This window comes from Ipomoea nil, unplaced genomic scaffold, assembly GCF_001879475.1.
Source record: "Ipomoea nil cultivar Tokyo-kokei standard unplaced genomic scaffold, Asagao_1.1 scaffold2025, whole genome shotgun sequence".
NCBI classification, from domain to species: Eukaryota; Viridiplantae; Streptophyta; class Magnoliopsida; order Solanales; family Convolvulaceae; genus Ipomoea; species Ipomoea nil.
In genome coordinates this window covers 76349-100232 of record NW_017618453.1, presented here as the reverse complement: position 1 = coordinate 100232, position 23884 = coordinate 76349, and the positions used below count along the sequence as shown (strand labels likewise).

Genomic DNA, 23884 nt, shown 5'->3' with positions numbered 1-23884 from the left:
AACCTGGACAGTGAGTCTTAGTAAGAATGTCAGCCAGTTGGTTCTCAGATGCAACATGGAAGAGCTTAATTGTTCCTTTGTGTAGCTTCTCTCTAACCAAGTGACAATCTATTTCAATGTGTTTAGTCCTCTCATGGAAGACTGGATTCTCAGTGATAGCAATGGCGGATTTGCTGTCACAATACACAGCAGCTGGTGTGTTATGAACGATTCCAAATTCATCAAGGAGATAGAGAAGCCACTGGATTTCACAGGTGGTGGCTGCCAAAGCTCTGTACTCAGCTTCTGATGAAGATCTGGATACTGTGGCCTGTTTCTTTGACTTCCAGGATATCAAGACTTGGCCAAGAAACACACAAAAACCAGTTACAGATCTCCTAGAATCCACACATGCACCCCAGTCTGAATCAGAAAAGGCCTTCAATCGCAAATCTGATGAAGCTGGGAAAAATAGGCCTAGTCCTGGTGCAGTTTTAATGTTCCTAAGTACTCTATGAGCTGCTTGCAAATGAAGGTCTGTTGGTTTATCCAGAAACTGAGAAAGTTGCTGTGTAGCAAAGCTTATATCAGGCCTTATGATGGTTAAATATAAAAGCTTTCCAACAAGCCTTCTATATTGAGTATTGTTTGTAAGGAGTTCTCCTTCATCTTTGCTTAATTTGTGTGAGGGCACTGTAGGGCTGTGAACTGGCTTTGACCCCAAGAAACCTGCTTCATCTAATAATTCAAGTGCATATTTTCTTTGGGACACTGCAATCCCTTTACTTTGTCTAGCCACTTCCAGACCTAGGAAATATTTCAAAGTTCCCAAGTCCTTAATCTGAAACTATCTGTTGAGCTGAGTTTTGATTTGTTGGATTAAATGCAGATCAGCACTGGCCACTACTATGTCATCCACATAGACCATAAGTGCTACAAAGGATGAGTCTTTTCCTCTAGTGAATAGAGAGTTATCAGGGGCAGACTGCTTGAACCCCATATTAGCTAGAGCAGTGCACAATTTGGTGTTCCATTGCCTGCTTGCCTGCTTGAGGCCATATAAGGACTTGATTAATTTGCAAACCTTGTCATTTCTGCCTTCTGTAAAACCAGGTGGGATCTCCATATAGACTTCTTCTTCCAATTCCCCATGGAGGAAAGCATTATTCACATCCAATTGATGAAGATGCCACTCTTTTGCAGCTGCAACTGCCAACAATGTTCTTATTGTGATCATCTTGGCCACTGGACTAAAGGTATCCAAGTAATCAATGCCAAGAGTTTGTGTGTATCCTTTGGCCACTAATCTAGCTTTATATCTTTCAATGGTACCATCAACTCTATGTTTGACTTTGTAGACCCATCTACAACCAATAGGCTTCTTAGACTGTGGTAAGTCCACCAACTCCCAAGTCTTATTGGCTTTTAAAGCAGTAATTTCTTCTTCCATAGCCCTTTTCCAGCAAGCATGTTTCATTGCTTCCTTATAATTCTTTGGCTCAGTATGACAGGCAACATTCATGATAAAAGAATGAAAGGATGGTGAGAGCCTTGAATAATTCACTACCTTGGATACATCATGAGGTGAGGACCTAATTGTAGAGCTGTGGCACACATAGTCCTCCAAATAGGCTGGGGTGTATCTTTGTCTGGTGGACCTTCTGGTTACAGGTTGGATAGAAGGATGTTCAGGAGAGGGATCACTTTGTTGGAATTCTTCAGAGAAGGACTCATGTGATTGATCAGGCACCTGCTCCACTGAAATGTTAGAAGGAGAACTGTGCTCTTGTGAATCTTCTGTGGGACTATACTCTTGTTCATGTGGTTGCTCATGTGATTGGCCATGTTCATCATTGTCAGAATAATCTACTGAGATGTCAGCTGGAAGGATCATTTGTGAGAAATTCTTTGTGGGATCATCAGCAATCTGAAAGGGAAATGTGTCTTCATAAAACATCACATCTCTGGACAGGAAAATCTCCTTTGAATGTAAATCATATAACTTGTAACCCTTAACTCCATTGGCATATCCTAAAAATATGCACTTCTTGGCCCTAGCATCAAATTTGGACTTGGGACCTACTGTGGTAGCAAAAGCCAAGCATCCAAATACCCTTAGATGTTGGTATTGAGGAAGTTTTTTGAGCAGAACCTGGTATGGTATTTGATGATCAATGGAAGCAGAAGGCAAACTGTTTATGATATATGCTGCATGTAATACACATTCACCCCAGAAGGCTTCTGGTAGATGTGCCTGAATTTTGAGTGCCCTGGCTATGGAGAGAAGATGACCATGCTTCCTCTCAACTCTGCTATTCTGCTGAGGAGTATAAGTGCAAGAGGTTTGGTGTGATATTCCCTCTTGGTTAAAGAAGTCAGACATTCCAAACTCCAAACCATTATCTGTTCTTATGCACTTGACATTAACACCAAACTGATTTGTGACCATCTTGCAGAACCCCATAATTAAACCTCTGACCTCAGACTTTTTTCTCATTAGATGTATCCATACTGCCCTACTATGATCATCCACTATAGTAAGGAAATAGTGGTGTCCATGTAGAGTAGCAGTTTTGTAAGGACCCCAAATGTCCATATGTAGAAGATCAAAACAGGCAGCTGAAATAGAACTACTAGACTGAAAAGGAAGCCTTTTTTGCTTGGCAAAGTGGCAGCAATCACAAATCAAAGTTTTATTCACTTGAATTGCTGAGTCTACATCATGTAACAACTGAAGTTTAGCATGTGAAACATGTCCTAATCTAGCATGCCACGGGGCACATTTATTCATCATTGTAACCACACTATTTACAGATGAGTTTTTAACAGGGAAAATCAAATGATACAATCCTTCCTTGAGTTCAACCATTCTAATCATCTGCCCATGGGTAGCAGCCTGTATTATACACTGATCAGTGTGTAGTTTCATAGTGCAGTTTGAATTCTTAATGAGGGCCCCCACAGATATCAAATTATACTGAAAACCAGGAACAAACAAAACATTGTGCAGAATAAAATCATTTGACAGATGTATAGCTGCCACACATGTGATAGCAACCTGTTGGCCATTAGGTAAACTAATATGCATATTATGAACTTTCTTCTTATCTGTCAGTAAGTCTATGCAACATACTACATGATGAGTAGCCCCACTATCCAGGATCCAACAACATTCTTTAGCATTTGCAGATCTAAAGGAGGGATCCATACCTTTAGTTTGAGCTCTAGGAAGGAGGTTGGCAGATATGGTATTAACATGTGCTCCAAGAGTTGGTTGTTCAAGTGGTGTACTCAAAGATCCCTTGTCTTCATATGCCTTTTGACCCTGAACAAATTCTAGAAACCTCTTGAAGTCATCTTGAGTGTATGATATGCCCTCATTACAGTTTGATTGTTGAGTGATCGATGGTCCTTGAGTATAATTCACCACACCTTGATTTCTTGATTTTGGTTTCCAGCCGGGTGGGTACCCGTGTTTCTTGTAACACTTTTCTTCAGTATGTCCAGTAAAGCCACAGAAAGTACATACAGGCCTTTTATTTCCCCCTTGGAATCTTCTGAAATTTTGCTGAGATCCACCTCCTGTTCTAGTCATTAGTGTAGTCCCAACAACACTAGTCTCCCCAGTCTGATGTAATTGACTAGTGAAACCATTAGTTCCAATGTGGAACTGTCTTTCTTGCTGAGCTATCATGGAATAGGCATCACATACATCCGGCAGAGGTCTCATAAGCATAATCTGGTTTCTTGCACCAGTGTATCTATCATGAAGGCCAGTGAGAAATATGGACAATTTGTCCTTCTCAGCTTGTTCATTCAACTCATCCAACTTCTTGCCACAATCACACTTCGTGGCACAAGCACAGCTTATTGTGGGTCTAAGTATTTGAAGCTCATCCCATAACAACTTCTGTTGAGTAAAATACTCATTCAGATTGCTATCCCCCTGCTTGGTCTGATATATTTCGCATTTGATCTCAGCGATCCTGAACAGATCTTGTTGACTAAACCTACGCTTCAAATCTCCCCATATACCATACGCAGTATCAATCCACAGGACACTTCGTCCAATTGTGGGAGAGAGAGATCGGACAATCCAGGTCATTACCATATCATTGCAGCGTGCCCAGACTTCAAATTTCTGATCATCCCTTGGCGGTTTAAGGATAGATCCGTCAACAAATTTGAGTTTATTCTTGCAGGACAATGCCATTGTGATGGCTCTAGCCCATGGATGGTAATTTGAACCATCCAGAGGTGTGGAGACGAGCAGCAAAGCTGGGCTCTCATTAGGGTGCAAGAAGTAGGGATTCGAAGGAGATTCTGGATCGAATGTTACCTCTGTGGAGATCGAAGCAGTCGCCGGAGTGGGAGGAGCTGCAGGTGCCGGATTTCCCGTTGCCGGCGTCGGAGTTGTGTTTGCACCAAGTGAAGGCCAGGCTGCCATGTTAATTCACTTCAGAGAGCTTCCCTTAGTGGCTCTGATACCATGTCACGTAGCTAAGTTTAGAGGAAGAGAAACTGAAGAAGTGTTGTATTGAGATGAAAAAAGTCATTCTTACAAAGAAGACAAAAGAAGCTATATACAGAAGCTATACACAGAGCTGAGATACTAGCAGCAGCTAATAGAAAATAACAGAAATAACAGAAACGGTTGGTGAAGCCTTTTGGACCTGCTACTTTTATTCCCTGATAAAAAGCTGAAACCATCATTCTTGATTGAATATATGCAGAAGATCAAACTTCAAAGACAGATGAACCCTTCAACTTCTTCTTCTACCTCCATAACCTCTCTTCCACGAGAGATTCTTCTCAAAATTCTCACCAGTGGTCCTGCCAAATCCGCAGTGCAATTCAGATGCACCTCCAAATTCTTCTATTCCTTCATACTGGAGCCACGCTTCGCGTTCAGAATCCTCGTCTCTCTCCCATCCAAAACTCCCCGCGCATTAAATTTATACTCCGTGAGTTACCGTGAAGAAAGTCATGGAAAACTCCAAGCCGACACTGCCCAACGTTTGGATGTACAAGGTTTAGTATCTTCTGAGGATGGCAAGATGTGTCTGCTCAGCAACGGGTGGGGGGACGACGCCATCTTCGACCTTAGTACCGGACGGTGTATTCGTCTGCCAAGCAATGGTAGGCCGACCAGGAGTGCGGTCTTGGGGTTTGACTCGGTTTCGGAACGGTACAAGGTTTTCTACTCAGAGGTGTACTATGGTGGCCGGCGGTTGTTGAATCGGCTGCGGGTTTTAACTGTCGAAGTGGATAAGTCATGGAGGGAGATAGACTCCTCCACCATCAAGCGATATACCCAGGCTGCCGTCCACATTAATGGGATTATCTATTTGATTCCTATTATTACTGAATCAATGACAGGGATCTGGACTCGACTGAGGACTACCAAACCAAAAATAGTTGCAATGGATGTTGTTACGGAGAGTTTTATCACGTTCATACCATTCCCATCTGAGTGCCAGTCCTCGCAGCATTGGGAGGGATGGCTGCCATGGATGAATCTGAATGGTCGCCTAGCTTTCATTAACATTCTTGTCCCACAAAAGGCCAAATCTGAGGCTCCCACATTCTTGCCTGACAAGATAAATATATGGACGTTGGAGAGGTCAATGGAGTGGAAGAAACAAACGGTGGGTTTGCCATTATTGGAGGAGAGGGAGGTGATTGGAGAAGTACTCTCATGAGGTGTAGTACAAATAGTATGGGGGAGATTGTGTTCTTGATTGAAAGGGAGAGGATAATGTCTCCTTTGGTTTTAGTTTATTCATTTAGTAGAGATGTTTGGAGAAGGTTTGAGATACATGGAGTTGATAATTACTCACTTTCTCTCTCATTATATATGAAAAGTGTTGTGTATGTGGAGGATGAGATTGTAACTTTTTTCGAATGAAAAGATTTTGATTTTATTTATTTTCAAGGATGGAGTTAAGCTCTATCTTGATAATTTGAAGTTCAAATTTTATAATTTTATTTTTTAATGTCTAAGGAATTCAGCTTCAAATTTGTGAAACAGTCTACTATTCATGTTCTTTGTAGCATTGTTAGGAAGTTGTTTCTAGGTCTGACGGTAAGAAATGGGTCCCATCAATTATATTTGTAATCACTTCAGTTTATGATTAAATGAATGAGCTTTTTTATTTAAAAAAAAGTTATATTATTGCATGTTTTGTTGTGTTATTTAATTTGGTATGCTAAATTGAAAATTTATGAATTTTACCACTATAATGAATCATTATGCACATAATTTTTATTTATTTCATGTAGTCTGATAAATGCAAAATGAATTATATTATGGAAATTAAAATGAATTATATTATGGGAAATTACGACGTGAAAATAATAACCAGATGATAGGCTACCCAGTACAACCCACCTATATGAATAATCATATATGAGCAATCATTATTGTGTGGACTATAGTATTAAATAATGTACATCTAACACACAAATAATATATTTTTTGTAGATTAAAAATGCACATTTTATTTAAAAAAAATACATTGATTATTGATATTACATTATTTTGTATGATGTATATTCAGTAGAAAAATATACTTATAATATATTAAAATGTAATTCTTTTAATATATTAAAAATGTAATTTTTATTATAATTCATACAACACTGCGTGAACATGATTCAGACAATAATTTGCCCCATACAAAAGGAAGGGTCATGGTTGCGTAATGAAAATGAATCCTTATCGATCTAGCTACAAGGATTGAGATTTTAAATATATATATAAAGAGAAATAGAAAAGAGAATAAAATTTTCTAATTTTAAACTCTAGTAGGACAAAAAGAATATTTTTCAAGCAATTGGATGTTCGATAATTTTTCTTCTTCTTTTTTTTTTTTTTTTTTTGAAACAGCGATAATTTTTCTTCTTCTCCATCATTCAAACTATTCTGTAAATGACAAAAAGATTATATATTCACGTGCTTATCATTGTACTCTCAAATCAATATTGTTAAATTAATAGGGTTGAGGTTCAGCCTTTGAAAAAATATTGTCAAATTAAATATAACAAATTCACTATCTCATTTCCTTTTACATTAAATATTTTCTTTTAATTTTGTAGTTATCTTGATCTAACTTCCTGCTCAAATATCAAAAGCCAATGTTTGGTAGAACTTATTTTAGAGCATCCTCGGTAGACAAGTTTTTAATACAAGTTTTTAGGTACCAAATAAGACTATAAGAGTGAGGAGAGAGGAGAGAAGAAAATGTGGGAAAAGAGGGAAAAGAAAAAACTGAAGCAAATAAAAAAAAAAAATAGTGTATTTACGCGCCAGACAGTGTATTTACGCGCCCAGCCTGGCGCGTGACATGCACGATCCCATAATGGAGTTATGGGAAAGGGCTGGATTATAAGAGATGATATGGATGTATTCATTGCTGCTAAAAGCTCTACGTATGTTGGTTGCTTTGACGTGAAAGAGGTTAAAGCGGTTAGCTTCGTGAAGCTCTCAGTTGAGTGAATTGGACTACGACGATATGATGTTGAAACAGACTCTCAGATTTTTTATCATGCTTTATCTTCTAATTTTTATAACTCTTCTTTTGAATTAGTGTTTGATGATGTAAAAGAGATTGCATCTCAGATACATGATGTAATCTTTTATTTTGCTAGGCGATCTGCGAATCGTGTTGCCCATGTTCTTGCTAAGGAAATTGTTTCTTTGTTAGGTTGCGGAGAGTGGCATAACTCTCTTTAGTTTCTTGTGAACATTTTTCGTTTAATATAATGCATTAAGCTTTTATTTTTTAAAAAAAAATTAAAAAATCCTGATTTAGTAAAAGGGAATTAAAGTGAATTAGACTTTAAAATTTTGTGTTAATTTTTTAAGTGATTTATTCTAGTTTATATTTTAAAAGAAAAAAAAACTTTCCATTTGGAAAACACTAATGAACCATACCCCTTGGTTAGTCTTTTTATTTATTTATCTTTTATAGTAAACAACTTTTCTTAATGTGGGATTCACTTTTTTAGAATGGAAATAGACATGTGAAGAATGTAAAAATGAATTTTTGTTTTTAATGATAAACTTTTTCAATATAAGTACAACTTAAAAAATTTATGGTGTTTCAAAAAAATTTATTCACTTAAAAAATCGCTGAGTTATCGTAATTACTCCTCCATCATTTTATCAAGTCAAAAGTACGTATGAGATTTTAAGACAAGAAAATTGCACTTTTTGTGGGCAAGAAATTATTTTAAAAAATAATAATATTAGTTTCAAAGGTCTTAAACTCAATTATTTATAGTTTTTTTTTTATTAAGTATGCTTTGTCCCTCAATTTTGACTTGGTTTTGTCGATAATTAGTAATATGTAACATAAGTATTCAGTAGCTGCCTTAGGTCAGTGGTAGAGTGCGTGGCTTTTAACCATGTGGTTGTGGGTTTAGTGGCAAATTATATCATGCATAGCGGTGCATAATTGATTATGCACCGCGCATCAAAACTTATATTGATAAATAATCAATATTTATTAAAATTTAAGTGTCAACAGTCGTTTTATTTAATGAAAAGAAACGGAATCTGTTTCGCGCCGTTCTGCACCGTTTTGCAAAATTCAATATTTATACACTTAAATATGTGAAAATGTTATTTAATTTAATTTTATATACAATATAGTTTTATTAAAACACAACTACATGATCATTTCGATATAATTACAGCTTCATTGTACAATATACACTAAAATATGTGAAATGTTAATCGGTTTCATTTTATATATACTACAGTTTCATTTCACCACAACTACAATATCATTTTGATATAACTGCAGTTTCATTTGATAATATAAAAATAATACGTGAGGCAGTGTCGGTTTAGATACACTGTAGTGTCACTCCGTTAACATTAACAGCGCGCTGTAACGACGATGTTTTGACGTGCGGTGCATAATCGATTATGTATGCGGTCCACGATATAACGATTGGGGTTCGGTCCCCACAGACGGGGCAAATTATGTCGTGCATCCGTATGCACCATGCATGGTGCATACAGATGCAAATAATGTCTAATTTGTTTATTTAAATATGTAATGCATAGTATATGAATACAATGTAATATAGGAGATTCATTATAATTGTTACTAAACTTTTGTTAAATAGTAACCAAGTATTTTTGTTGCAAAGGGTTCTAATATATTTAATGAATGCACATATATACAAGATCAATGAATGAATCAACGGTACCAGTCCTTTAGGTGTTTTGCTCAGTGTTCATTTAGTTCAACCATTATTGTTGAATAAATTATTATGAATGATAAAGAAATTATTATTATTATTATTATTATTATTATTATTATTATTATTATTATTATTATTATTATTATTATTATTATTATCATTATTATCATTATTATTGATACTGCTAATTCTACGTAAGCAATATAAATAACACAAGACCAATTAAAGCAGGTAAAGTCTTTATTGATCAAGGTAGAGTTCCTAAGTACAATCTACTTGGTTGCTCTGAGTACCGACTGACTGCGGTCGGGAGTCTCTAGTTACAACCTATCGATCGTCCAAAAGTCCTCTACACTGTAGCTACTGTGGGTATTTATAGCCGCGACGCCGGAAACAAGCTTCCGGCCGTTCGGCATGCTCTCCACGTAGCCTCCACGTGTCCTCCTCCCGGGTGCCCTGCCTGTCGTCGTAGAAAGCCGCCACGTGTCTTTAGCCAGCTCTCTCGCCTAAGGACCACCGCTCGGGGTTCATAGCATCGCTCGGGCAACTCCCGGTCGGTCCCCGACCGGGTTCTCCTCAAGGAGCCCGACCTGTTACCTGCAAAGACATAGACAAAAGGACAAAGGCATCTCGGTCGTGGTGAAGCTATGTCGGTCGGGATATTCCCTACCAATTATCATTATTATTATTTTTATTTTTATTATTTTTTATATTATTATTATTATTATTATTATTATTATTATTATTATTATTATTATTATTATTATTATTATTATTATTATTATTATTATTATTATTATTATTATTATTATTATTATTATACCCTTAGGACATTTTAAATGTTAATTTAAACAGTTAATTTTTTCAAAAATTATTTTACCAACTGTTGATATAATTCGCTGGTCAAATCCGCAAATATACTCCGCTAACGCTAACCGCTAACTACTGATGGGTCAAACAAGGACATTGCGAGGTAGTTTCTCACTTCAATTTGTTCATTACTACAGAAAACTGATTTAACCTCACCATTATAACGTCGGTTTTTAGAAAATCCGACGTTAAATATTTAAAATTATTTTTTTATAAAAAATACATATGACGTGGTTATTTGATATAACCGACGTCAAAAAGTATTTAAATAAAAAAAAAGAAATTAAAATACCTTACGACGTCGGCTAATTAATAAGCCGACGTCGTAAAGTATTTAAATAAAAAAATTAAAATTAAAATACAATACGACGTCGGCTAATTAATTAGCCGATGCCGTATCTCAAATAAAAATTAAAAAATACATATGGTATACGACGTCGGCTAAGTATATAGTCGACGTCGTATATTCATTTAATACGCCTTATGCCCTAATCGGAGACAGACGAAACAATTCAAACAAACAAAAAAAAAAATCCTCAGCCCTCACACCTCCACACCAAAAAACTTCCTCAGCGTTCACACCTCCACACCTCTACGCCACCGTCGTATCCCCCGACAGCCGCAACCGTTACGCCACCGTCGTTTTGTTGAACGGCAGCAACCAACATCGACGCAAGCCTCCACTACTCTCCGCACGTCGTTGCAAGCCGCCACTGCTCTCCGCACGTCGATGCCGCAACAACAGGTCGCTGCCTCGCCGCCGGACGCCGCTCGCTCCCTCGCCGGACGGACGCGGTACGTAATATATATATATATATATATATATATATATATATATATATATATATATATATATATATATTAAAATCATTTTTTATATATATTTTTAATTAGTTTTTTATATATATTTTGAATTTTATAAGTTATTGGGTAAATTATGAATTGTTGTGTGTATATGTGGAATTTTATGAAATATTGTTTATATATTTTTAATTTTTAGAAATTTTTATGTATAAATGAGTTGGGGGGAGTAATAGTTTAGTTATTATACATTCATGATCGAGTTGCAAAATAATGAGATTTTGTTGGTTCTAACTAATTTAGTGAACATAAGCTTACGTATTGTATATGTGGGATTTTTTTTCGCGATTCAATTGCGATGTTGTTTTCGTTTTCATAATTTCTTTCATCTTTCTGTTATCTATAAATTTTAGTTTTACCTAATTTAAGTTAAATAATTATGAGATGACTTATAAATTGTCTTGAAACCCAATTACTAAATAAAATGGAAAAGATAAGCCCTTTGTGAAATAGAAATGAAATTGTGTCGATATTTGAAAATTTAGGATTTGTTTTATATATATATGTTGAATTTTAAGAATTATTTTAGTTGTTGTAGTAGTTATTATTATTATAGAAATTTGTTAAAATAGAGTAAATAAATGTTCAATTAGGGTTATTATTATTTTAGATTGGCTTATGATGGATAAAAGTTGGATGATAGCTAATCAACTTAGTACGGAATACGAAGATGGAGTTAGAAAATTTTTAGAGTTTGCAAAGAGTAACCTTCCGAATAGTAATAACAGGTGGTTGTGTCCTTGTAAGAAATGTTGTAATCAGAAAAGGTTACGTGAAGAGGACATATATGATGATCTAATCGTTAATGGGATTAATCCATATTATACACAATGGATTTGGCACGGTGAAAGCGATGTGGCTACAACATCTAACATGTATGTTGACAATGAAGATGATGAGTCTGAAGATCGGTTGGATGAAATGTTTCGCGATGTTGGAGAAGAGTTTACTAATCGGTCAAATGAGTTGGATGAATTATTGAATGATTCAAAACAACCTTTATGGACAGGGCGTAGTAAATATACCCGATTATCTGCTGTATTAAAATTATTCAACTTGAAAGCTGGGAATTGGTGGAGCGACAAGAGCTTTACTGCGTTACTTAAATTAGTAAAGGATATGCTTCCAGATGATAATGAACTTCCCAATAGTACGTATGATGCCAAAAAGATTCCGTGTCCCATGGGTATGGGATATACAAAGACATATGCTTGCCCTAACGATTGCATATTGTTTAGGAATGATTACAAATACTTGCATGCATGTCCAATATGTTGGGCATCTCGTTATAAAACAAGAGAGAATGTTGCTGGAAAAGTACGTTTGAAAAGTCCACCAGCTAAAGTTTTGTGGTATCTCCCAATTCTTCCAAGATTTAAGCGCATGTTTGCAAATCCAAGCGATGCGAAGAACTTAACATGGCATGCAGATGAAAGAATTTCTGATGGCAAGCTTCGACACCCGGCTGATTCTTCTCAATGGATAACATTTAATAATGCATTTCCTGAATTCGGCCATGAGTTGAGAAATCTTAGACTTGGACTTTGTACTGATGGTATTAATTAACCCCCACGGGAACCTAAGTAGCAAGCATAGCTCGTGGCCAGTTATGTTGATAATTTACAATCTACCCCCTTGGTTGTGTATGAACGCAAATACATATTAGTATGCTTGATGATTCCTGGGCCAAAACAACCAGGTAATGATATAGATGTTTTTTTGGCGCCTTTGATTAATGACTTGAAGCAATTATGGGATGAAGGTGTGTTAGTGTTTGACGCATACCGGAAGGAGACTTTTAAGTTGCATGCAATGCTTTTTTACACAATCAATGACTTTCCAGCTTATGGAAACCTGTTTGGATATAGTGTCAAAGGTCATAAGGCATGCCCCATATGTGAAGATAATACCTGTTATCATCAACCATATGTGAAGATAATACTTGTTATCATCAACTTGTTCATGGTAGACTGTATACATGGGGCATCGGAGATTTCTTGATAAATTTCACCCTTATCGAAAATTAAAAAAGGCATTCAATGGGGTACAAGACTATACAGATGCTCCACAACCATTGACTGGGAATCAAGTTTATGAACGAGTTGAATGCATCAGTGTTACTTTTGGTAAGACTCAAAAGCTTCAATCTCAAAGAGGTAAGAGGTCAAAATATAATGTTGAGATACCTACAAATGAGAAGAGTCCGTGGAAAAAGAAATCTATATTCTTTGATCTTCCATATTGGAAGACAATAGATGTGACACATAGTATTGATGTGATGCATGTGATGCATGTGTCCATATTGGAAGACAATAGATGTGACACATAGTATTGATGTGATGCATGTGGAGAAAAATGTATGTGATAGTCTTGTTGGAACTCTTTTAGACATAAAAGGTAAGACTAAAGATGGACTCAATGCTAGATTTGATTTGGTTGAAATGTGTATACGACTTACATTAGCTCCACTTTGTGGGGATAAGAAAACATATTTGCCTCCGGCTGCTCATACTTTATCAAGAAAGGAGAAAATAATATGTTTAGCGCCTTATGTATCCTTTTTCCATCATGAAATTTTAGAATTAACATGTGAGATAACTTGAAACAAATGTATCATTGTCAACATGTTTTTAAATCCCTAGTTTTTCTTAAGGGCACACATGTTTACTTGAATTATTGAAAACAAAATTCAAAATTTGAAAGGAATTTAAGACTTTGGATAAATTTGATTAGGGTGATAGTCAAAAGGCAGAAGTGTCAAATAGGCCCATCTACTACTACCAAGAGCTGAATTTCCACCATAAACTAATATATAGTCTAATCAGCCACACTTACTTCCTAAAATTGTTCGATTAGCTTTTTTTGCAGGTTACCCCCAAGTTGCCAATTGAATTGCTGACATGTAATTTTATTATAATTAAAGTGTATGGTGAGGTGGAAAATGTGGTTCTGCTGGTGAAGTCCATGGGCGTAACGAGGTTGAAACTTTACGACGCGGATCCAAAGGTGCTGAAAGCCTTCGCGAACACGAATGTGGAGTTCATTGCAATGTTAGCAACAACGAGCTGTGTAAAGTGAAGGATCCTGAGAAAGCGGGGGCGTAGGTGTGGCAGAACGTGGCGACGTATTTACCGGCGACCAAAATCATCTGCATCGTTGTCAGGAACGAGGTCCTGAGCTCCAAGGACGCCTCCCTCACCAACAACCTCCTCCCGACTATGTATAGCGTTCACGCCGCTCTGGTGAAGCTAAACCTGGAGGGGGGGATCGATGTGACGACGGCGCACTCGCTGGCGGTGCTGGAGTCGTCGTATCCGCCGTCCTCCGGGGCTTTCAAGCGAGATCTGGTGGGCTGCGTTTGCGAGATCCTCAAGTTCCACGTCAAAACCGGAGCCCCTTTTCTGATCAATGCGTATCCGTATTTCACCTACAAGGCGCATCCCAACCATGTGGAGCTTGATTTCATGCTGTTCCAGCAGAATTCTGGGATAACTGACCTCGTCTCCGGCCTTCACTACAACAACATGCTGTTCGCTCAAGTCGAAGCCGGTCATTGGGTGTTGTCTTCGCTGGGGTATAAGAACGTGTGCGTGCAGATCTCGGAGACGGGTTGGGCGTCGAAGGGGGACGCCGACTAGCCGGGAGCGACGTTGGAGAACGCTAGGAAGTACAACTGCATCCTCCTCCAGCTCATTGCCCAGACGAAAGGAACTCCATTGAAGCCCACCAACAATTTGAACATATTCGTCTTTGCGTTGTTCAATGAGAACATGAAGCCCGAGCCCACCTCGGAGTGCAACTACGGCCTCTTCAACCCCGACGGAACGCCGGTGTATCCACTTGAGTTCTCGCTGTCAACAAAGATTTAAGAAGTAATTTTCACCTCACCATACACTTTAATTCTAATAAAATTATATGTCAGCAATTTGATTGGTAACCTAGAGGTAACTTGCAAAAAAAGCTAATCGAATAATTTTAGGAAGTAAGTGTGGCTGATTAGACTATATTTTAGTTCATGGTAGGAATTGAGCACTTGGTAATAGTAGATGGGCCTATTTGACACTTCTGCCTTGTCAAAATATTTTAATTTGATAAACTAAATAATATGACATGATTTGCTCGAGATTGTTCCAACCTGACCGTTTATTATTACTTTATTAGATGCAAAAACTTTTAATCTAATAAATCTAACAAATTAGAAATCATTGGTCCAAAATTGATAAAGCTGGATTGACATTCCTAACTCAACTTTCTTCTGTAATTTTTTTTCTTATATTTATTTGGGAGATTAATTTCAATTAAAATTGATAAAGCTGGACTGATTGACATTCCTAACTCAACCTTCTTCTCTAATTTTTTTTTCTTATATCACTATTGGAAATTATGGAATTTCCGACCACCTAAAAGTGATCTTAAATTAAGTTGATATAAAAAAGTGGTCAGAAATAGCAACAAAGATTTTTCCGGATACCAAAAGTGGTCGGAACAAAGATTTGGACTTGATTTAATATCACTTTCAAGTGGTCAGAAATTCCATAATTTCCAGTAGTGTATTTATTTGGGAGATTAATTTCAATTCCTTGAGATTGCGGTTTTTGACTTATTAATTATTATTATTGCATTGATTTAATTTGTATTTAATAATATATTGCACAACTTATTAGCAAATAATTAATATTGTTTTAAGTGTAATAAAAAACTTAAGAAATAGTCTGACAATTTACTGGGCGTTTGGTTGGAGGGAGGAAATTACGTGGGAAAAGAATTGCAATTCCATGGGAGATGAATTACTGGGAATAAAGTGAAAATTTAAATTTCAGTGTTTGGTTTACAAGAATAGAATTACTGAGAATTTCAATTCCAATGTTTGGTATACATGATAATTGAAAGTGAATAAGTAGTATAAAGTCCAAAATGTCCATTGTTGTTGTGGTATTATTTTTAGGTTAAAAAAAAGGGAGAGGTAATTTTGTCTCATCACTAACTTCTTTTTCTTCCTAAAACCCTGGAATTAAAATCCTAGGGGACATAGGATTTTAATTCCATGAAAATGAGGGAATTGCAATTCCTTCCAACCAAACTAAGAAATTTTATGGCATTTGGAATTAGGTGGAATTAAGTGGGAATGAAATTTAAATTCCCTCCAACCAAACACTCTGTTAGTTTTAGTGTAATAAATGGTAAGCAAGATAAATGATCAATCCTCACCATGTTAGATTAATTATGTCAAGTGGAATCATTAATACCTGACAATATGTATTGTAATGAATAAAATTAACTTTCAGCCATAGCTCTTAATCAATTGCTTGCAGAGTTTACCTGAGTATCTCTTAATTTTGTCTCTTACTTCTATAGTCCTCAGTATGAGAGTTACATTAAATTTCTGAGTTAATTAGAAGATTGTGGCTTTTGTGAACAAGAAATCTAAGAAATAGATTTATAATAGGATTGGGACAGTGACTTTGTGTGCTTTACTTGATATCAACTTCTGTATCACGTCTATATAAACATCAAAATCGTCGACCCAAAAAGCTTAAACCACCATTCTTGATTGAATATATGCAGAAGATCAAACTTCAAAGACAGATGAACCCTTCAACTTCTTCTTCTACCTCCATAACCTCTCTTCCATGAGAGATTCTTCTCAAAATTCTCACCAGTGTTCCTGCCAAATCCGCAGTGCGATTCAGATGCACCTCCAAATTCTTCTATTCCTTCATACCGGAGCCACGCTTCGCGTTCAGAATCCTCGTCTCTCTCCCTTCCAAAACACCCCGCGCGTTAAATTTATACTCCGTGGGTTACCGTGAAGAAAGCCATGGAAAACTCCAAGCCGACACTGCCCAACGTTTGGATGTACAAGGTTTAGTATCTTCTGAGGATGGAAAGATGTGTCTGCTCAGCAACGGGTGGGGGAACGACGCCTGATGAGCTCGGCGGAGAAGTTCAGAACGAAAGGAAGATTACATGTATATGGAAAGAAAACAATTTGTTATTCAATCTGTTACGGAGAAGAAGAAGGCCATATATACAAGAGGAGAGGCGCCAAATACCGTTATAACAGATTTGGACATAGCCAATTACAATACTACCCTTACTTCTTTAATTCTACTGAGGGCGTATTAGTGTTCTCCAATACCCCCCCATAAGCTGGGGAGTACAAGTCTTGTACACCAAGCTTACAGATGAAGTCGCGAAACAGAGCAGTAGGAAGAGGCTTTGTGAAACCATCAGCCGTTTGATTCTTAGTTGACACAGATAACAACTTGATTAAGCCTTGATTTATCTTCTCGCGAACTACATGGCAGTCAATCTCTATGTGTTTGGTGCGTTCGTGGAAGACGGAGTTCTCGGCAATGGCTACGGCTGATCTGCTGTCACAGTATAAAGTTGCTGTCTTAGCCTCTGTAACCTTAAGATCTTGGAGAAGATATTTGAGCCATTGGATCTCACAAACGGTTGCTGCAAGAGCACGATATTTGGCTTCGGAGCTGGAACGAGAAATGGTAGCCTGCTTCTTCGACCGCCATGATATAAGTGAGGAACCAAGGAATATGCAGTAACCTGTTACAGATTTTCGTGTTTCATTGCAAGCCGCCCAATCAGAATCGGAGAAGCCTTTTAGATGTAGACTCGCATGTGAAGGATAAAAAATCCCTTGCCTGGGTGAGGCTTTGATGTACCTTAAAACTCGATGTGCTGCTGTTAGAAGAATGTATGTAGGAGTGTCTACAAACTGGCTTAGCTGTTGAAGGGCAAATGTTATATCAGGTCTTGTGGCTGTGAGGTACAATAGCCTGCCGACCAGTCGTCTATAGGAGCCAGCATCAGGAAGAGGATTTCCTTCAGAATGAACAAGCTTCAATCCTGGAACCATAGGGGTGGCTGCCGGTTTGCTTTCAAGGAAGCCGGTCTCCTTTAGTATTTCAAGAGCATATTTCCTTTGGCATAGACTCATCCCATCTTTTCCCAAGTGTGCTTCAATCCCTAGGAAATAGCCCAGTGGTCCCAGGTCTTTGATTTTGAACTTGGTGTCTAGGAAATGTTTGAGATCAGTGATGAGCTACAAGTCAGCACTGGCTACGAGGATGTCATCAACATACACGAGAATTGAAACAAAACTGATGTTCACTTCTTTGGTGAACAAAGAGGGATCCGCCTGGGACTGTTTGAATCCAATGTGGATAAGAGCTGAACTTAATTTTGCATTCCATTGGCGACTTGCCTGCTTCAAACCGTACAAAGACCTACGAAGCCTGCATACTTGATTCGGTTTTGTACTCTCAAATCCTGGTGGTAACACCATGTAGACTTCTTCATTAAGATCGCCATGTAAAAAGGCGTTGTTAATGTCTAATTGGTGGACATGCCACGCTCTGGAAACCGCTGTGCATATGAAAGTTCGAATGGTGGTTAATCGGGCAACCGGGGAAAAGGTTTCAAGGTAATCAATACCGAGTTGTTGTGTGTACCCCTTTGCTACAAGTCGTGCTTTGTGCCTTTCGATGGTGCCATCGGCTATTAACTTTACTTTATACACCCATTTACACCCTATGGGAATTTTGCCAGGGGGTAAATCGGAGAGTTCCCATGTCTGATTGTCTTGGAGAGCTTTTATCTCTGCGGCCATGGCATCTTTCCAGCATGTGTGACGAGCAGCCTGTTTATATGTCCTTGGTTCATCAGTTGAGGTGACTGCCAAGGAAAATATCTTGTGACTAGGGCCAAGGTATTCACATGTCATCACCTTAGATAATGTGTGAGGAGAGCTTCTCTGCTGGATAATATTGTCACAGTAATAGTCCTGTAAACGGCTAGGTGGCTGCCTTTGTCTGCTGGAACGACGAGATTGTCTGGGGAAGGAGCCAATCATATTCTTATCACTGTTATCCACAGAATTGTCCAGAAGTCTGCCTGAGGTTGCCTGATCCACGGAATTGTCCAGATTGGACTGATCATTGTAAGCAGAATTGTGAGAAGATTCCCTGCCATTATTCGCATCTTGTGATTTGGCCAAGAAGTCTGCCTGAGGTTGCCGAGTTGTCTGATGAATGGCCTCATTAATTATGTTCTCCAGTTGTGAGGGTTCAGGTGGTACCACATCACAATGTTGATTGTCTTGAGTATCATGAGGAATGATCTCTTCATATGTTGTGACTAGAATATTTGGCAGAGAAGGTACCATCTCCTGAGAGTGAGCATTTGAAGAAGCCATGGGGAACTGGTCTTCATAAAAGACTACATCACGAGAAACAAAAGTGGTGTTGTCGATGAGATCATACATTAAGTATCCTTTCACACCTGCAGGAATACCAACAAACACACACCTTCGACTTCTTGGTGCCAACTTGTGTCTAGAAGTGGACAAGGTTGCAGCATAACATAGACAACCGAATACTTTTAGGAGAGCAAGATCAGGCTCCTTACCATATAGTTTATGATATGGGCTTGACCAACCAATGACTCCGGAAGGCAACCTGTTTATGACATATACTGCATGAACAACACATTGTCCCCAGAATTCAAGGGGAAGGCCTGCTTGGAATTTCAGAGCTCGTGCAACAGCTAGAACATGTTGATGTTTCCACTCAACTATAGCATTCTGTTGAGGGGTGTTAGCACATGATTTCTGATGAAGCGTGCCATGTTTACCAAACGTTTCCTGCATATTAAATTCTAGGCCATTGTCGCTCCTAATGGTTTTGATAGAAACTCCAAACTGAGTTTGAACCATCTTGTAGAACTCTTTGATCATAGTTCTTGTTTCTGATTTGTTTCTCATGAGTCTCAACCAGGTGAAACGTGAACAGTCATCAACAATTGTGAGAAAATACCTCTCCCCTTTCATAGTTTTGATGTGAAAGGGGCCCCAAATGTCCATGTGGACAAGGTCGAAACAAGCAGTTGATACAGTGGTGCTCAAAGGGAACGGAGACCTCCTGTGCTTGGCTAAATGACACACATCACAGACCATATTTTTAGGGATGGAAGAAGGAATATCAATAGAAAGTAAATGTAGTTTATTCAAAGGGAAATGTCCCAATCGTTAATGCCATAGCTCAACGTTATTACAATGTATCGAAGCAGGAATACAAATATGAGATTCAACAGAGGTAACTGGAGGATTATTTAGCAAGTATAGCCCCTTGTCTTCTCTAGCAAAGCCAATCATCCTCCCATGATCCACTAGAAGGCACTGATCATGTGTAAACATTAAAGAATAAGATGAGTTTTTCAGGAGCCTTTTTACAGATATAATATTGAATCTGAACGAAGGAATATGTAAGGCATCCTTTAGCCATAAACTGTCATTCAATTTTATATTCCCCATATGTCTAACAGCAACACAGTCCCCATTGGGTAGATTAACCATGGCACCATTCACAGTATAAAATTCATCAAACAAATCAAGAGAACATATGATGTGGTCAGTAGCTCCCGAATCAACAATCCAAGTAGAAAAGGTCAAATAAGCAGAATTAATTTTTGTACGAGAGTACTTGCCTTCATCACCGGTGTTGTTGGTTTTATTGAACCTTGGGACTAAGGACACAGCAGCATTGGTAGATTGTTGATTCTGCCCCATTCGATCTAGAAGGGAGATCAGACCTTGAACTTGTTGAGGAGTGAAAGTCTGATCAGTCTGAGTAGCTACTGCATTGGCAGCATACTGTTTTCCCTTAGATTTATAACCTTGTACCCAACCGGGAGGGTACCCGTGCTTCTTGTAGCACTTCTTGATGGTATGCCCGTTCATTCCACAAAAACTACATTTAGCCTTGGTTCCTCCTGAGTTTGCGAATTTCTTACCATTCGAGAAGTTGAAGGCAGCAGCAGTTGTCTCATCAGAACTGCCTTGGTCAATCTGTACAACGTTAGCTTGAGTCATATCCCTTCCCAGGCTGTTTAGATTAGTGAGATTAAGTTGTCTCTCGAATTTCTCAGACATCACGAGAACTTTGTGCATCTCTGGGAGTGGATCGAGCATGAGAACTCCCGATTTCAAGGAATTGTACTCTTCGTCCAATCCTTGTAGAAACCTGATGACTTGATCGATTTCTCGATCCTTTCGAATCTGATCCACTAGATCACAGGAGCACCTTGGTATACACTTGCAGATTGGGAGGGGCCTAAGAGCATTCATCTCCTCCCAAAGCGTGCGGCATTTAGTGTAATAGTCGTTGACCGACAAACCTCCTTGCTTCAGGCCAGAAATCTCGCTCTGTAAAAACGAAATCCGATTCGCATCTCGCTGTGAGAACCTCCGTTTGAGGTCATCCCAAATCTCCTTCGCTTCGTCCATATACATGACACTCTGTGCTATTGTAGTGTGGACAGAGCGAAGAATCCAGGAGGATGTGATCAAGTTGCATCTCCTCCAGGATCTGTATTGAGCGTGAGTCCTCTCCGGCGCCGGAACACTTCCATCAACTAATCCCCATTTGTTCTTGACTTCAAGGGCTACGCGCATTGAGATGCTCCACGAGGCATAGTTACTGCTGCCAGAGAGAAGAGGCGTGACGAGAACCGCATTAGGGTTCTCGTTAACGCTCAGATAAAGCGGGTTTTCCATATCCTCCGCAACGTCGTTCCTCTGCGGAACTGGAACCTGAGGTGGAATCGGAGGTGCAACCGAAACTCCGTGGCTGGATTCACCGATGACTGCGGCGGCATAGCTTGATCGCCGGTGCTCTGATACCATGATGAGCTCGGCGGAGAAGTTCAGAACGAAAGGAAGATTACATGTATATGGAAAGAAAACAATTTGTTATTCAATCTGTTACGGAGAAGAAGAAGGCCATATATACAAGAGGAGAGGCGCCAAATACCGTTATAACAGATTTGGACATAGCCAATTACAATACTACCCTTACTTCTTTAATTCTACTGAGGGCGTATTAGTCTTTTCCAATAATGCCATCTTCGACCTTAGTACCGGACGGTGTATTTGTCTGCCAAGCAATGGTAGGCCGACCGGGAGTGCGGTCTTGGGGTTTGACTCGGTTTCGGAACGGTACAAGGTTTTCTACTCAGAGGTGTACTATGGTGGCCGGCGGTTGTTGAATCGGCTGCGGGTTTTAACTGTCGGAGTGGATAAGTCATGGAGGGAGATAGACTCCTCCACCATCAAGGGATATACCCAGGCTGCCGTCCACATTAATGGGATTATCTATTTGATTCCTATTATTACTGAATCAATGACAGGGATCTGGACTCGACTGAGGACTACCAAACCAAAAATAGTTGCAATGGATGTTGTTACGGAGAGTTTTATCTCGTTCATACCATTCCCATCTGAGTGCCGGTCCTCGCAGCATTGGGAGGGATGGCTGCCATGGATGAAGCTGAATGGTTGCCTAGCTTTCATTAACATTCTTGTCCCACAAAAGGCCAAATCTGAGGCCCCACATTCTTGCCTGACAAGATAAATATATGGACGTTGGAGAGGTCAATGGAGTGGAAGAAACAAACGGTGGGTTTGCCATTATTGGAGGAGAGGGAGGTGATTGGAGAAGCTACTCTCATGAGGTGTAGTACAAATAGTATGGGGGGAGATTGTGTTCTTGATTGAAAGGGAGAGGATAATGTCTCCTTTGGTTTTAGTTTATTCATTTAGTAGAGATGTTTGGAGAAGGTTTGAGATACATGGAGTTGAAAATTACTCACTTTCTCTCTCATTATATATGAAAAGTGTTGTGTATGTGGAGGATGAGATTGCAACTTTTTTCGAATGAAAAGATTTTGAATTTATTTATTTTCAAGCATGGAGTTAAGCTCTATCTTGATAATTTGAAGTCCAAATTTTATAATTTTATCTTTTAATGTTATATAATAAAGTTATGTTATTGAATGTTTTGTTGTGTTATTTAATTTGGTATGCTAAATAAAAAATTAGGAAAAACAAATTATATTATGTAAATTATGATCACGTACTGTAAGTGCAAGAGAACTTTTAAGTGAAAATAATAATTAGATGAACTCTTAAGCGAAAATAATAACTAAATGATAGCTAGGCTACCCACGAATATGAACAATCATTATCGCGTGGACTATACTATCAAATACGGCGTAATATACTTTTAATATATTAAAAATATAATTTTTATTATAATTCAGACTGTACTACATGAACCATACAATAATTTTCCCCATACAAACGGAAGGGTCATGGGTTCTTAATGAAAATGAATCCTGTTGGGATTTGTGATATATATAAAAAGAAAGGGATAAGGGTCAAATAGACCCTCCAACTATATAGTAAAATGCAATTAGACCATGCATTGAACTAAAAAAAACATTCAATTAAACTCTTACACTTGTTAAAAATGTGCAATTAACTAATTTGACCTATAATAACAAGTTACATTCAAGTCACATGCCATATAAATTAATATTTTAAAAAATTATTAAAATAATAAATCAAAATAATTATATTAAAAATTTAAAAAAAAAAAAAAAAAAAAACTGCCATGGTTTCTCCGTCCAGTCGAACTGGACGGAGAAACCAGCCTGTCGGCTTCTCCGTCAGATCGATCGTCCGAAACGGATGGAGAAGCCAGCAAAACCGTGAAACATGGACACCAAAGCAATAAGCGAGTGGTCTCTTCCATCCGCCTGGTCCAATCACCCCAAACTGGAGCACGCCGGAATTCGAAAAAGGTGGAAGAACCGCCGTGCCGTGACCTGGAAGCATGTGGCCGCCGGAGCTAAAGTCATCAGAGAACCCAGTTCTTTTTCTTCTCCAAAAACCATCACCAATGCATTTGAATATTTTAATGGAAAAATGAGTGCCATCAAATACCACAAATACACTGCCACGAATCCATTTGAAATCCATTTTTAATTCGAAAGCACAACTGGTAATCTTTATTTTAAAAGATTAAACAAAAGAAGTGCATAAATCGGTTTCCAGTAGCAGTCCAACGAAAATCGTTGTTCACTGGAGGAAAAAAACGAA

At 38.3% G+C, this 23884-nt stretch overlaps 3 protein-coding genes and 1 pseudogene across 3 annotated transcripts; 2 read left to right on the top strand and 2 right to left on the bottom strand.

The window, feature by feature from the left end:
* The first annotated feature begins 4706 nt into the window (after positions 1-4706).
* On the top strand, positions 4707-5681 carry LOC109147627 (putative F-box protein At5g62660). Its single transcript, XM_019295234.1, has one exon. The coding sequence runs from the start codon at positions 4707-4709 to the stop codon at positions 5679-5681; it is 975 nt and encodes a 324-aa protein (XP_019150779.1).
* A 7223-nt stretch (positions 5682-12904) lies between these two features.
* Positions 12905-14795, top strand: LOC109147626 (annotated as a pseudogene).
* Positions 14796-17020: 2225 nt separating this feature from the next.
* LOC109147625 (uncharacterized mitochondrial protein AtMg00810-like) lies at positions 17021-17884 on the bottom strand. Its single transcript, XM_019295233.1, has one exon. The coding sequence runs from the start codon at positions 17882-17884 to the stop codon at positions 17021-17023; it is 864 nt and encodes a 287-aa protein (XP_019150778.1).
* A 2088-nt stretch (positions 17885-19972) lies between these two features.
* LOC109147624 lies at positions 19973-21628 on the bottom strand. The gene has a single exon (XM_019295232.1). The coding sequence runs from the start codon at positions 21626-21628 to the stop codon at positions 19973-19975; it is 1656 nt and encodes a 551-aa protein (XP_019150777.1).
* Between the last annotated feature and the right edge of the window lie 2256 nt (positions 21629-23884).